Source organism: Populus euphratica, unplaced genomic scaffold (assembly GCF_000495115.2).
Source record: "Populus euphratica unplaced genomic scaffold, PopEup_1.0 scaffold12.1, whole genome shotgun sequence".
Lineage (NCBI taxonomy): Eukaryota > Viridiplantae > Streptophyta > Magnoliopsida > Malpighiales > Salicaceae > Populus > Populus euphratica.
This window is the reverse complement of record NW_011499858.1, coordinates 853,814-869,949: the sequence shown is the minus strand read 5'-3', so window position 1 is coordinate 869,949 and position 16,136 is coordinate 853,814. Positions and strand designations below refer to the sequence as shown.

Sequence of the window (16,136 nt, the reverse complement as noted above, 5' to 3'; positions counted from 1 at the left end):
TGCCTTCAATCTGATGCACCAACTATCATAGTTGTCTTTGGTTAGCTTCGGGATGAGTGTTTGTGCACTTTCTGTAGTCATTTTGCTCTTTAAATGACTATATCACCTTTTTAGGAGTTGAATTTGGCAAAACCGACACCGTAGATGGATCCGGAATGGTCCAAATAGTAGGGAACCGGTCTGACTTTGTAGAAAACGGGTCAAAAATGAGGTGAACCGGTCCAAAAACCACTTCGGGTGGTTTGCTGGGTTGAACCGGGAATATTCCAAGGAATATTCGTTTTTGACTTTGACTTTAGAATATGGCTCGGAGCTTGGCTTGGCTTCGGAATATGGCTTGGAGCTCGGCTCGGCTTCGAAATATGGCTTGTGGCTCGGCTCGCGACTCGGCTTGAGACTTGGCTCGGCGCGGATCAAATATGGCGCGCGTGTGGCTCACTCGTCTTCTTCCTCGGGGCGCGTGGGCTACAGTGCTGAAATTTCAGACGGAGAGTGTGGTCCACCCCGTGCTCCGATTGATCTGATTGTTGCACCGTTGAGTTCGTATTGATGAGCTCTACACTTTGGAATGATCAAAACTTGTTTTTGACAACTTTGAAAATTCGGATATTTCCCAAAAATACCTCTGTTTTCTGACGAACGGGGCTCTGATACCAATTGTTGGTGGGAGAAACCACTTGTGGTGGCTTTGAAACACTCAGAGGGGATAAAACACACTCTTTTATTTCAAGAACAAAGCTTACAATAACATAAACAAAAGTTTACAACAACCCCTCTCTCTTTCTCTCTTTCTCTCTAGTGTTTCTCTCAATCTCTCCACATATAATTGCATAAGTTTAGCTATCTATTTATACACGAAATCAAAACAAGAAAATTCAACCTTCAAGTGTGAAGGCGGTTGTGGCCGACGGTGTGAAAGCGGCTGGCGGCCGGTGGCTGGCGGCTGGCGGCGGCGGCTGGACAGTTGGGCGGTGACAGCTGGTGGTTGCCTTCCTTGACCTTCTAGATTGAGTTTTATTTCAACAGGAATATCAATTTTTAAGCTTTGCATCAGAACATCACATGTTCTGTTAATGGGTGCACATATAAGAATCCGATGCTTTGATGAACTTCGATAAATTTGGAGTACTGCTTCCTGGACCACCAATCCAGTCCTTGATAGCTGTTTTGAATACTCTTTCGAACAAAGCGGACCTTCAACAAGATAAGGTGGTGGTCCTCGAAAGCTCAAAATCTCGAGAACAGCAGATCTTTGATACGCATCAAGTTTATGATTGATAAAATGGAGAGGTGTAGAGGTTGGGATACTCTTTCTGTGGACAAAATCTGGGAAAAGGAAATTTTTAAATGAAGGATCGGAAGCGGCTTCTATCGCTTGGTGAGCCCTTTTCAAACAAACTCTGTTAAATGAGAAGCTAACATCATATTTACGGGTTGAATGATGCTGCAAATGAAAATCTTCGCCAAATTCAACCAGTACAACAGTACTCCTCACCACGCGATAGATAACACCCTGGTGTGCATTTGAAAACATTAACAATGTTGTTAAGATGACAATACACTAAATGAAGTTCAAGCTGCACGAAGTCCACATCCGCTTCATCCACATAGTAAAATGACATTACGCAGCACATGATGCTTGAAAGTTGAGGAGGCTAACCTGATATGGCTCGGTTTTTTGACCTGAAGGTCGCGCAAAGGCAAAGTCTCTGGACAAAAGAAATGGCCTCCTCTCACGACATGAGTCAATCTCAAATTCTACAAAGGTTTTATTATCCTTTTCATGACTGTCACTGAAGTATTCATTCCTGCCATGCTTCTTAATGATTGCTGCATCTTTCAACTTGAGAGTAATTTTCTCCAATTTAAATTTACTCCATTTCTGATTCAAACAAGGCATACATGGATCCAAATCTCAGTGCACAAACAAGAACATTATACTCTATATACAGAATGAAACAAGCAAGAACTTAAAAACTCTTCATACAGCACCTTAGGAAGCCCTTCATTTTGCCTCTTTTAACCCTAATGTGACTCATTAAATTTAATCTGTCCAACCACTAATACGCTAGCTCTGGTAATTATAGCTATGAAAAAAGTTTGTTCAGCCTTCCCTCGTATTTCAGTTAATTTGTAGATTACTTCAAACAAAATGTCACTCTCAATGATCATCATTCGCAATGTAGTGGCAAAAAGTTTCCATAACAAGCTTTTTAAGTGTAGATCGTGCTTACATCCTTCTAATGTGTACATCAGAAGGGATGCATCTTTTCATTACCTCAATGTAGAAGTCCTCGGCATACAGAAGGGCAGCAAAATAATCCTTGTATGTTGAAGGAGACAACAGTTCATTGAGAACTTCAGGCACTATGTCTCTCTTGATCAAGTCCTCAATATCCTTGGGAACCGCGTAAATAGGTGACATAACCTTTTGATCCAACGAGTAGCTGACTTTTGTCTGCTCATTAATTAAATTTGGGGAAGCCAGAGATAGAGTTGGTTTGAAGGATGGAGGCTGCTTAGAGGATGATGAAGATGGTCCTGGTGAAGATGGGGATGCTTTAGATGAAGATGGAGAGAGTTTAGAAGATGATGCTGGGGGTTTAAGAAATGATGGGAGTGGTTTAGGAGATGGAGATGGATGGAACGCAGGATTAGGATCTTGATGGGATGATTTTGATGAAGAAGTTGAAGGTGGAGGTGGAAATGGAGATGATTTGAATGACAATGTTGTAGCTTGAGGTGATGGTTTCGATGAAGTTGTTGGAAGGTACTGATGGAAAAGGAGAGGGTCTAGAAAGAACTGTTGCCCGTACACGTGAAGATGAGATTGATTAGAACATGAAGTTGGCGGTCTAAGAAATGATGAGAGTGGTTTAGGAGATGAAGATGGAGATGGATGGCAAGCAGGAATAGGATCTTGATGGGATGGTTTTGATGAAGAAGTTGAAGGTGGAGGTGGAGGTGGTAATGGAGATGATTTGAATGACAATGTTTTCGCTTGAGGTGATGGTTTCGATGCAGTTGTTGAAGGTACTGGTTGAAATGGAGACGGTCTAGAAAGAACTGTTGCTGGTACATCGGAATATATGGGTGCAGCTGGGCGATTATTGAAAATCTGAAATCTATCATTGATTCTTTCCACAGACCTAAAGCAACTTGATCCAACATCTGATGAATTATTTCTTGACCTTGAACCTAATACAACATTAGGATCTTCTTCACGTTCTCCTACACAACAAAGTACAAACTTAAGGAATTCAAGCCACCCAGACATGTTGATTGACCTTCTGCAACAAAAACACACCCAAATGTAACAAATACATCAACTTATTGTTCGGTTCCCAAGAAAATAACAACAAAAGTTTAGGTCAAGGATTACCTTCTCTAAGACTTATGTTCCTGCAGTATTGCGGGAGTGATTCCACCAGAAAATTGGAGAACTGGGATCTTTAATTAATAGATCACACAATAAAAGATTGATCAAACACAAATTTATCTCTTCTAGTAAAGATGATCACTACAATGGATTGAACATAGATGACAAGCAAATGAAAAGGATCAAGAAAACTTTGCCAGTGAGCCAAAAATAATAAAAAGAAAAGCAATGAAAGAAGAAAGGAGTCGCTTACCTAAGGATCTTGAACTCAACACTGGAGCTGCTTGAGTGCCTTTTTTCATAGTTGTAATGGAGCTGCTTCTGATGTTTTAAGTTGAAAAAAGCAGGAAAACTTAACAATGCGGTAATGATTCATGTCCTGTTCTTCAACACCTCTTTCGGTATGGAAATTTATTTTCTCTTCTCCTTTATCGTGTTTCTTTTTTATCATATATTTTCAACATCCTTTTACTGTATCTGTACAGTCACCATGTCAGCAAGATGACGCACGTAGCGTGATCCCATTTGAAGTGGCAGAAGCTTAGGCTGGCACTTGAGAGAAAGGGAAGAATTATTCATTTAAAAGCAAAGCCCCGCTGGCCAAGACGAGGACTCTAGTGTTAAGATATCCATTACCAAAGAAACCTAGGATTGGAGCAGGAAACTGACAGAGTAGCTTTTTGTCTGATTATTAAAATTGGGTTAATGGTGTATATTTCCATCTATTCCTAACTTTGTCTCTATTTGGTCCTTTTTCTTTTATTTGCTTCAATTTCATCCTTCTATTTAATCTGCTCTTTATTTTATTAACATTTGGTCCTTTCAATGACAACGCAGAATCATGCCCTTGAGGGCGACATATGACATCAATTGACCTGCAAAATTCCAAGCATATAAGAGTTTAAGTTGTTACAATAGTAGCTTACTGTTGTAATGAAAGAGCAGCTTGGATATAGGAGAACGGTGCAAAGCTGCAAGTAGCATCTGATTTACAACAGATCTAAACTGCTGTGTGGCTTGCTCTCGTGAATTCTTTCAAAGTAGGATATCTGCAGTCCGTTCTTCCTCACAATATCAGACTGGCGCAGCCTGAACAGTCTCTTGGTGCACCAGCAACTATCACTACTGTCTTCTCATCAGCGAAGTTAGTCAGAGCCACCATTGCTTCTGGCTCAGTCGCTAGTGAGGCTTCTACCAAGAAAATACGAGTAAAGTGACCAGCAGATTTTCCTTCGTTAAGCAGTTGGAAGCTACCGACGAAAGTAGACAACATGACTCTGAACTTCCGGAGTTCTTGAAGCGCAGGACAAAACATTAACAAAAACTCCAAAGATTTGGCAAGTCTCCTTTGTTTTTTTTAGATATTTAATTTCTTTAGGCTTTATTTTTTTTAATTACATCCTTATAAATGAAATGAAATGAAATGAGATTTTAAACTCATAATTAATTTATTTTAAATGGATTTCTGTAAGTTTTTTAAGATGTGGGAAAGATATTGTACCATTAAATTAGTGTTTGATTTGATAAGGTAAATTGATATTTTATTGATAAAAAAAAACTTTGGAAGATCAAATTTAATAAAAAAATTAAAAAAACAATTATGCAACTTTCTTTTTTGTTGTTTCACCAACCTCCTTTTTAACAAAAAAAAATTACCTCTTTTTTTTTTTAAATATCTTTATTTACATATCAGTTTTGAGTTTGAGAGAAGATTACTTGAAAACAATGAAAATAAAATGTTTGGTTAACAAAAAAAAATTCATGATATTAATAAATTTGTTTTCTCAATTGAAGATCAAACCATGATAGTATTTTTTATGTAAATATGCTGAAAAAATATAAAAATAGTTTTATTTTCTTTCTTGATCTTCACTTTTTAAAGTGATTTTAAAATGTTGGAGGGTTGAGAATGAGTTTATTGATGTTCTTATGATACTTTGAGGTACTTTTCAAATAAAAACAAGTCAAAAATAGAATTTTAAGATATAAAAACTTAGATTCTAATTTTTTATTTATAAAAATTTATTGAAAACTAGTTAATTCAGTGATAAGTCAACTATTACAACAAAAAATCTATCACATGTTAGAAAAAAATTAAAGAAAATAAAAAATTAGGCACACAATTGTGGTTTGCTAGGCGTGTTTAAGATAACCCAAATATGGTAGGCACTTAAATACGCGCCTAAATGTTTTTAAGTGTTTTTTAAATAATGTTTTTGCTTGAATTTCAATTTAGTTTTTCATATATATATATATATATATTATTTTTGTTAAATTCTTAAATTAATTAGTTAAGGATATATTTTAGATATTATTTGATTAAATACTATTTAATTTTTACTTTATTTTTAAATAATATTATAAATGTCTTTTAAAAACATTACTAAGTGTTCTTTTAGTGTAACCAACCATGATTTAAAAAAAAATATTATTGAGTTGCTTTTATGCAAACATTTATTTTATTATCATATAATTAAAAAAAAATATAATAAAAAAAAACTATTAAACTCATTGGTATCATCTATTTTAGTTGTTTATAAACTCATCAAATTGATCAAGTAAAATTGATTAAATATTTTAATTTGTGTTTGTTTTCCATCTTCACAACAAATATAAAAAAAACTAACCTTTATATGCGTGCACGATACACGATCTATTTTATTTAAATTAACGCATTAAATTTTAAATTCATAATTATTATTTTAAATTTTATATGAAGCTGCTTCGATTGCTTGGTGAGCCTGTTTAATACAAACTGCGTTATACGGGTAGCTGATATCGTATGCACGGGTGGGATGACGCTGCAGAAGAAAATCTCCACCAAATTCAACCACTAAGCGAGTGCTCTACAGCGATAGATAATACCCTGGTGTGAAAGTAAAAATATGATATATATATATATATATATATATATATATGCAAATCGACCGAGTTTCACAAAGAAGTTCACGAACCAGTACTTTGATTGTCTACCGCATTATGGCTCGATGTTTCAGGAGGCTAAAACCTGATATGGCTCGGTTTTTCGAACAGAAGAAATGGCCTCTTCTTACGAGATGAGTCAATCTCAACAGCTACAAAGGTTTTATCATCCTTCTTGCTCTTAACCCTCTTTGAAGCAAGGGTTCCTGCCTGACTTCTTATTAACTGCTGCATTTTCCAGCTCCAGATTAGTACTCTCTAATTTAAGCTCACTACATTTCTGATACAATCAAATCGTACGTTTGTTTTAACCTCAAGCAGGAAGGAAATTGCAACTTATTATTCAATCACAACAGGGGAATAATAAGAGAAGTTAGAAACTCTTCATTCAACATCTCAGAAAAAAAACCTTCATTTTGCCTCTTGTTTCTCCTCGTGTGTTAACATGTGAAGTAAAACACAAAGCAGACACAGAGTTAGTGCCGAAGCTTGAGGGGATGGTTTTGACGAAGCCGTTGAAGATGAAGAGGAAAGGGAGATGGTTTAGATGATGATACTGTAGGTATAGATAGCAATTCCAGGCCTTGAAGGCACTGGAATTGAAAGCCTCCCAAATACCCTCTCCCAAGACCAAACATATCGTGTTCCAACATTTGATGATTTACTTGACCCTGAACCTGAGAACAGCCCGTGTGAAGCTTCATCGTCATTATGACCTTCATGTTCATCACCACAACAAGAAAGTACAAACCTCAAGATTTCATGAAAAACAAATATATTTTGATCCACTTTTTCTAAGGATTTTTCTTAAAAGAAAGAAAAGAACACAAAAATATAGTGAGCAAAGTGGATGAAAGAAGAAGAAACAAGGACTGAAGTGTAAAAAGAAAAAAAGAAGGAAGGCACGATGTTGGGGGGTGAGTAGGAAGGCATTGGGAGTGGGATGAGTAGGAAACCATGACACGACAAAGTTAAAGGGAGAAACTCGAGCAGCCATGGTTGGCGGGGGGAGAAAGGAAAAGGCAACAGACAACATTGCCCAACTTTTTACCTAAACTTCCTGATATACTTGAGATAATTGAGATAACCTCAGAAAAATTTCACAAAAAACCTCCTTCATATGAACCTTGAACAGACCTGAAGACACAGTAGCTGCTGCAATGAGCTTCTCCAGGACAGCATCTGTGCAACAGCTCTTCACTCCCATGAATCACGACTTTCCACTATTCTAAAAAAATCCAAGATTTTCCCACGGTTTCTTCACATCTATTCCAACATCCCAAACAAATTCCATCCCAAAATTCGTTAACAACAGGCTTGAACAGATGTTAAAACAGAAGCTCCGGCAGCAGACGTCCCCAGGGAGACAGCAGCACACCTTTGGTTTTCCAATTCCTAAATTTGCCCAAACCTACTCTAAAGACTACCAGATTCTACAAGAATCTCTCAAACACACCCACAGTCATCTCAGTCAGATTTCTGCTAAAAATAAAATCACGAAACCGTTGAACTAGCATCAACACAGAAGCCTTGATAGTGAATGTTCCTGGTGACAGCATCAGTATCTCTTTTTTTGCCAACTCCAAAACCAGTCCAAACGATATCTAAATATCACCAAATTTGGACCAAAGGTACGTCATTTCACACTCAATACATAGTAGCAAACCTATTCCCATCTGGATGCAGGAAAGAAGCTCAAACAGGAGCTGACGCAACGCAACTGCTTCCTCGAAGTTCCAGCAACTTTCGGCCCTCTTTACAGCCTCCCTGGAAGGTTGATTTCAAACCCAAATTGATTTTTGAATATATTGATGAATCCTTGAGATAATGGATTGATTATTAGTGCTGATTTTCAATTTTTTGTGCATAACTGTTATCATTAGAAGGGATCGGTGTTATAGTCCTTTTCTTTAAGATATTGATATGGAATTTCTTCATGAGATCAAAAGAAACTATTTTTAGGAATTAATGTAAAAAGTTTCTTAAAATCAACAAATCTTTTATTTTTCGAACACAACGTCGTTTCTTGATAAATTTTTTGAAATACTAATATTATTTTTTGATAATTTTTTTTAAGAGATTAACGTCAAAATTTTTAGTAATTAATGCCAGAAATTTCTTAAAATTAACGAGTTTTTTAATTTTATAGACTAACATAAATCATGAACAGACTTAGAATATTATTGCATATGAATAGATTTAGAAAAACACAAGCAATAAAACCTTTCTTTAAATACAACCAGCTCATACTTTAAATATATAGAATCAATATCAATTTTAAGATTTTTAGTTTTTTCTAGATGAGAAATGTAATTTTTTTTATTTTTCAAATCAATTTATACCATGATGCGATATTTTTTTTTTAATATACAAACACAACCAATAATAATAAATTATTCTGAGAAAATAACAGTATTATTGTTATCCTAAAAGTTCAAAAGATTGGGAGTGTGATTGTACTGAATTTTTTTTATTTTCTTATTTCTTAAAAAAAAAACTTCAAATTAGTGTGTAAAAAACACAAAAAATTACCTCTTCGTCCTCATAGGAATGATAAATAAATAAAAATAGTATAAAAATTAACTTTTAACTTATATTTTTTTATTAAATGATAAATAGTACTTTTAAATTAGTTTATATCAATTGAGACTAAACTAAACTAGTGTAGTTACAATTACTTTTTCAAATGTTTTTTATACTAAAATATATTAAAATAATATTTTTTATTTTTTAGATTTAATACATCAAAACAATTCAAAACATAAAAATAATATTAATTTTTTAAAAAAATTGAAAATTTTATAAACAACTTATCGAGTGCTTTAATAAGTTTTTTTTTTTGCGCTGGCTTCAAGGATTGAACCCAAGTTCATAAAAGAAAGCAGGTCTTCAATTACCACATTATAATTCAAAAGTTATTTTCATAAATAATTTACAATAAAATCGATTTAAAACAAATAAAAGATGTATGATAAAAACATTCAAAGCAAGTTTCTTCCAAAAAAGAGATCGTATAAATTAAAATTTCTTAGTTAAAAGTTAAGGAATTCTAACTTCAAATTTAATGAAAAGTTAAAAACAATTTTAAAAAATCATAACAAATGTAACTTAATCTTCATATATATATACATATATAAAGAAACTATATGAATATCTTTACCATAAAATCGATGCATAAATAACTCAACTCATCTTGAAATCTGGGAAGTGTATTGGACCAGTTGGCGAGAGGCTAGCGCATCTTAAAATTTATATGAGGCAAAAGTGTATCCTGTGCGATAGCAAAACTCACAACCCTCTTTCCGAGAATTTCTATTTCCTTCCAAATTTGTTCTTATTGTTCAGAAAACATCTGAAAAAGAACTGGAGATTCTGCGGGGGAGAGCTGAGATAAAACAAAACTGTAGAGACCAGCTAATAGAGTAAAGATTGCTCAACAAACGAAATAAGTATAGAGCTGAGCTCTCCATACGCTTATGTTCGTTCTTTCCATTTGTTTCTGTTATGGTGTATTGCCTGCATGCTGCAACAGTCTTCTCTCTCATTGTTGAAGGATACACTACCTATAATCTGCACCAACTGCCTCCGAGATGGACTTGAAACCATCCCTTTCTAAGCACTCGGCCAGCTCAGCCTGCAAGAAGGCCCGATTATTATATTGCATTTGGAAACAATTTGTAACAATTTCCTATGTTATAATTATTACTCTTGTATTTCTGATTCATTAATCATAAATGCAACCATCTCCCAAAAGGATGCTTTGCTATGAACATAAGCTCTGTGCAAAAGTCATTCAGAATCCAATAGAGAGAGAAAAAAGTGCACTTTCCATAAAATAGAACACATATTATTTTCTAGATGTTGCCTTCAGGCGCCAACAATGCAGAAACAGATTGCAACATTACCTTTATTCGAGGAATTAGGGCAGGTCCGCCGTAGGCAAATCCTGTATAAAGCTGCACAAGAGTTGCTCCAGCTCTTACTTTTTTGTATGCATCCTCACCACTGAGTTGACAGCAAGTAATTTAAGTTCAGATAATGAATTTGCGAAGCAGTCATCATGTCAATGACAGTAACGAATTTAAGATGCATTCTTTAGATTTTACCTGAAAACACCCCCACAGCCTATCAAAGGAATCTTTCCCTGGAATGACACAAAATATGCACGCTCAACAAATAACCCGTGACAATATGAACTCATAGCAAAAAAGAACTAATACATGATTCAGCCAAACAGTGTAAGATAGCATGTTTTACAGAAAATATAACCATGTTATTCAATTATCAGGGAAAATAACTATAAAATGGTTATACATAAAATCCAATAGGACAACGGACAGCAGAATAAAAAAGGGTTTTACTAGGTAACATGAAACGAGGCGAGGAATGCATTCATGGGAAAACAAGCATCTGACCATGGGGTAAATTAGGGTGTATATAGAGGATTGTCTATTAAAAAGGAAGAAAATGAGCCGGATTACATCGGAAATTATGATACAATACAAAGCATATGATAATTGGACCTTTTTTTTAAAGAACTACCATTTTGAACCTGGCAGCGCAGCAATTGAGAGCTATGGAGAACGCTGAGGATGAGTTTGAATTTAATTTAAAATTATCATAAGAACACGCAACATACCCTTGTCAAAATAAACATCTCCTTTAAGATATTGGTAGACAGATTGAGGAGAGGTTTCCCACTCAAGCCACCAGTTTCCTCAGCCACTGGGGATTTCTTTACAGAATCTGGTCTTGATATGGTTGTATTTGATATAATCTATCCCAAGAGAAGAAGCTAAAATCAGCATTGATTAGAGAGTAACATGACTGTGTGGACATAATGCCCTTATTCTGCAGTGAGTTGTGTGTGTGTGTGTAGGCATACATCATTATTGCAACTTCATCCACAAAAATCATATTACTGCTGTTATTGGACAACATGAAAGCATCATCTTCTTCTCTACAAAAACCAAATTCACAAAATAAGACTGATTGGAGAAATATATTTTAAATTTACTCCAATCATTAAACCAAGAATATGATAAAAAAATAATAATAATAACCAACATGCTATTATATTTTGTTCGTTTTTAGGCTGCACTTGCAACTATATGTAGACAGATAGTTTAGTTTTAGTTATGAGAAGTTTTCAATATAGATATCGTAATGTGATGTGATCTAATTGCATGATATCAACTTCTGCAACTAAAATTAATCCCTCCACTACCTTCAAGCCTAACCTCAACAGGAATATAAAAGGAACATATCCAGGTGAAAAATCACATTCCACAACATAGTTAATGGGTTGGAGCCAGGGATATTGCTGCTACCAAGGACACACACTAGAGTGATGCATTACAGCAGAACATGTGATGTCCATAGGTATTTAATTAAATTAAAACAACTGGAACCACTAAATCACTGTTTCATGCAAGTAACCCAGGGACTACACCATCCACCATACCTGTAACTAGGTCATAAATTAATTTTAAAAAATTAATCAGAAAAGCTTCATTCATCTGACAAGTAACCAAAGTTCTGAACACCAAAACATGAATGTCCTGGTAAAAGTGAAGCAGATGGAGTTCTTGACGGTAATAAAACATACCAGACCATCCAAGCGGAGTGCAAGAGCAACCTACACAAAATCACAAACAGGGAACTATAAGAGTGATGCAGCAGGGAACTATAAGAGTGATGCATGTGGAAGTGGAGTACAGAAATGAAAAATAGGAGCAGTTACACACTGCTGCAATGTCTTCAAGGTCTTCCTTTGACAAGTCAGGTGCAATTTTCACAAGCAATGGAGGAGGACCCTCCTCACCCCATTGCATTTCATCACGAGCAGCTTGGACCTAAATGAAAAGCCAAAAAAAAAGAAAGAAAAAAGTTAACTCAGCATCACGCAATTTCAAGAGAAGTGTGAGTCAGGCATAAGCATCCACACCTTCTTAACGAGGTCCTTCAACTGCTTTCTTCCCTGAAGCATACGCAACCCAGGAGTATTGGGTGATGACACATTAATTACCTATACAAGACAAAGGAACATCAAATCACATTAAACAGAATTGAATTCCTCTTAGCCTGTCATGTGTTTGACTGGATAAAAGAGTCATGCTATTGGCACTCCATCTTTCATTTCCACAGTATACATACAAGTGTGAGGAAAATAAAGCTAGATGGAGTGTCAAAAGACCACCCTAGTAAACTGTGCCAATAAGGAATACAAGTAACAGAAGAAAAAAGATGAAAAGAAAGAAAGCTCTACCAAGTAATCAGAATATTGGGATAATGAATGAACCCCTTGTACATAATCTGCAGCAGCATCTTCACTTGTTTTGTTCTTCCCCAGATTGACCCCAAGAATGCCAGGGCCAGCTTTGCCTCCGTGTTTGACATCATTGTTCGAGGTAGATGAAGCGCTTGAAGTTTCATCCAACTTCCGTTTCCCATGTTGTGCACCCAATCGCTTTGCAACAGCTACAATGCCTTCACTATTAAATCCACAACGATTGATAATTGCACTGGCACAAACACCAAGCAATCATATAAATCAGTGTTGAAGCACTTCTCAAGAAACCAATGTAAAATCATACAAAACACATTTTTGAAGTCCATAATATAAAAAAGGGGTCTGTTTCCCATTCCCAAGCATTAAAGACTCAAACTTTCACTAATAAAAAGTGCAGGAAAGAATAACTGTATTCTCACCCTTCCTGGCGCAATCTAAAAATTCGTGGCTTTGGATTACCCTCTTGTGGAACAGGGGTAACAGAGCCGACTTCTACAAAGCCAAAACCTAACCCGAGCAAGCCATCAATAGCCTCAGCATTTTTGTCAAAGCCAGCAGCTAGGCCAATAGGGTTGGAGAATTTCCTTCCCCAAACTTCCAGTCCTAAAATTGATGGATCAGGCCTCTTCTCCCTCGGAACCCAACCACGAGCAGCAGCTAAGACAGCAAGCTTATGAGCAAACTCAGCATCTAGAAGAGCAAAAAATGGATTCACGAGTTTCGTTGCATTGAATAGCCAACCGCTGCAATAATATTCTATGCAGAATAAGTTGAAATCCTAGAATAAACACAAGTATACAAGGGTAAATTCAAAATTGAACTCGTACTATAAGTGATTCATGAGATTGTCTAATCATCTAAATCCAAAGCTATAAAAGCATTAAAAAATTTAAACAAAGTGTAATTATCAGAATGTATCATCATATGCATCCAAATTCTTTCACCACATGAACCTGTCATTCTTTTTCATGGCACATTTATGTTTACATCAGTAATCTGGAATCAGTGTACCAATATGTATGTAACAAGTTCAAATGCGGATTAAGAAAATGTCTTGTCAGAGTTTCAAATGAAGTACCAGAAAGTTGCTTCATCCACTGTACTAACATAAGCTCCTCCAGCTATAACCAGTCCTATGGTCGCTCCTGTTAACAACCTCCCCTGTAGTGGAAAACAAAAGGAGATTTGCACTTCAGAATCGGACAGAAACATTTCTGTTCATGAATCTCACTGGAGCTCAATAGGAAATTTGTGCAATATGAACAACAAAAAATAGGCGCCAAAAGTCACACTAATATTCGTTACTGCATTCTAAAGCAGCATACTAAAGAGACTTATAACATCAACAAAAATGGCAAATTGGCAAAAGAAATGGATTTACGCAAAGGTTTGCAGGGAAAACAAACAGAACAACAAGCATCAATTCATTCAATAAACAAGAATTCATTAAAATCACAAAAATTCGGTGTGTCCAATGGCACTTTATCCTCGAGTATCACAACATCAATCACTGCAGCATATTGAAACGGTAATTTAACAACTAAAAAGCCTCCTGCTTTGAGTCTTGCAGCATAAAACCATAACAGAATATTAAAAAAATGAAACTATAGTCTCAAAACAAAACCTCAACTTAGACCCTAAGAATATCTACATTCACACGTTCATCAATGATTAAAACCCAAAAAAACAATAAAACAAAAGCTCAACTGAACCAAACCAGTTCTGAAAAACCTTAATACAACCAAAACACTAAAAAAATCCGAGAAGAACCCATTTTTGCTATCACTCGAATCTCTCATACTATAACCAGAAATGTTAAAAAAGATTAAACAGAAAAAGTTACCTTCTTTGAGAAATGAGGAATTTTAGGAGCAGTTTCTGATGAAGAAGAAGACGAGAAATGTCTAACACTACTAACAGGAGTTGAAGTAACCCTTTTGAGCAAAAAATCTTTAAGTAACCTTCTTGAAACCCTTGAAGCCATAAATCGAGAATCACTCACAACTTTGCAAAATTTCTAAAGAATCTTACTTTCTATGAACACCACCAAAAAAGGACAAAAGAAGTTGAATAAAAAAAGAAAGAGAAGGCAAAAGGAGAGAAAAGAAGAGAAGGATTTTGTGGTGTTTTGGCTTTAGAGGTGGAGAAAGAGAGGTTACGAGAGGTTTTAGCAGAGTGAGAGAGAGGCTGCGTTTTGGTTTGATGGCTGTGGTTTTAAGCATAAACCCCTTTTTACTCGCGCTTTTAATAGTGGGGGTGTCCTTCAATATAAGAATTTTACTCTTCGTTTTAAACATGAAAATTAATTTTAAACGAAAAATAATGAAAAAATTGGAAGTATGGAAAAGTCGTATTTGACAATTTAGCAAACTATTCTTCATAATATATTCTTACATTTTGTTAATTTAAACTAATCTAATTGAATTATAAGTAATAAAGTCTCTACCTATATGATTAATTTGTCCCAAAATTGTATACAATTTAATGGACCAAATGTGGTAAATATAATATAAATTTGGAAACTTTTTGTTATGTAAGAATTGATCTATCAAATTGACACAAGCTCATAGACAAGGGCTAAATTGAATTATTCAATCAAAATAATTTATTAAATTTAATTTTTAATTAATTTAATATTAAATAATAAAATTTAAAAAACTATTAATTTAAAAAATAATATAAAAGATTTAAATCAACTTGGGTTAATCCTTTAAACACAATCATCATGTTATAAAATTGAGTTCATCTAATAAAAATTAAAAAAATAAATTATTAAATTTAGTTTTTAATCAATTTAATATTAAATAATAAAATTAAAAATAATTAGGTATGGATTGCAATATTATTAAGCTTGGATTTACAACTGATTTTCTGTTACTAATAATTTGATTAAGTTTTATGTAAAAATTGGGGTTTGCGTGATTGGTTTAACGACGAAATAACTGAAAGAAATGTTATTTGTTGGGCCACGCTGGTTTATGGTGCTATTCAATGTGGGGAAGATGAAGTGTGGTTGAAGACTTGAAAGTGTTTTTGAAAATGAGAAGAAGTGAGTTTGTGCCAAATGAATTTGGACTGGTTAGTGTTATGAAGACGCGGGGGGATAGTGTGGAACAAGGTAGGGAGTTTGGCTTCTGTGTTCATTGTTCTGCATCGAAAATTGGAATGGAGATAAACCTTTCTGGGTTTGAGCTTTTATGCTAAGTTGGGGGTATTGGAGCAGCAGAGAGGGTGCCTGAGAGTTTGATATTAGTTGCTGGAATGTAAACAAAATATAACTTTGATGTTTTTTTAAATTAAAAACATTTTGAAAAACAATTGTTAAAACTCCTCTTTAATCTGGCTTTGCTTCTCATGGAAATGTTCTGCAGCTCATTAATCAAAGGTGAAGTTAAATTTGAGCTCTTGGATGATTCTTTTAAGGTTTTCAATATGCTTGATAGGCCAGACAAAGCAGCCTTGGGGGCCATGATGTCTGCATTCGTACATGAAGGCTATGATTGTAAAGCTTATCATGACTCAACATGCTGATAGAAGCTGATG

General features: G+C 35.0%; 2 protein-coding genes across 3 annotated transcripts; both read right to left on the bottom strand.

Annotated features, from left to right (window-relative positions):
* Positions 1-295: 295 nt before the first annotated feature.
* On the bottom strand, positions 296-4,048 carry LOC105124103 (uncharacterized). Its single transcript, XM_011023968.1, has 6 exons — positions 3,633-4,048; positions 3,383-3,450; positions 2,279-3,290; positions 1,661-1,882; positions 1,000-1,513; positions 296-465 (listed from the first exon to the last, which is right to left on the bottom strand). The coding sequence occupies exons 3-6, from the start codon at positions 3,275-3,277 to the stop codon at positions 296-298; spliced, it is 1,905 nt and encodes a 634-aa protein (XP_011022270.1). The 5' UTR covers positions 3,278-3,290; positions 3,383-3,450; positions 3,633-4,048.
* Positions 4,049-9,489: 5,441 nt separating this feature from the next.
* On the bottom strand, positions 9,490-14,830 carry LOC105123923 (pyrimidine d). Of its 2 annotated transcripts, XM_011023711.1 has the most exons (11): positions 14,437-14,830; positions 13,672-13,754; positions 13,013-13,336; positions 12,570-12,825; positions 12,249-12,329; positions 12,049-12,156; positions 11,910-11,939; positions 10,941-11,078; positions 10,408-10,445; positions 10,207-10,306; positions 9,490-9,935 (listed from the first exon to the last, which is right to left on the bottom strand). In XM_011023711.1, the coding sequence occupies exons 1-11, from the start codon at positions 14,575-14,577 to the stop codon at positions 9,861-9,863; spliced, it is 1,374 nt and encodes a 457-aa protein (XP_011022013.1). In that variant the 5' UTR covers positions 14,578-14,830; the 3' UTR covers positions 9,490-9,860. The 2 variants fall into 2 exon arrangements, with proteins under 2 accessions (XP_011022013.1, XP_011022014.1); XM_011023712.1 differs by lacking the exon at positions 14,437-14,830 and having other exon boundaries at positions 13,013-13,283; positions 13,672-13,756.
* Between the last annotated feature and the right edge of the window lie 1,306 nt (positions 14,831-16,136).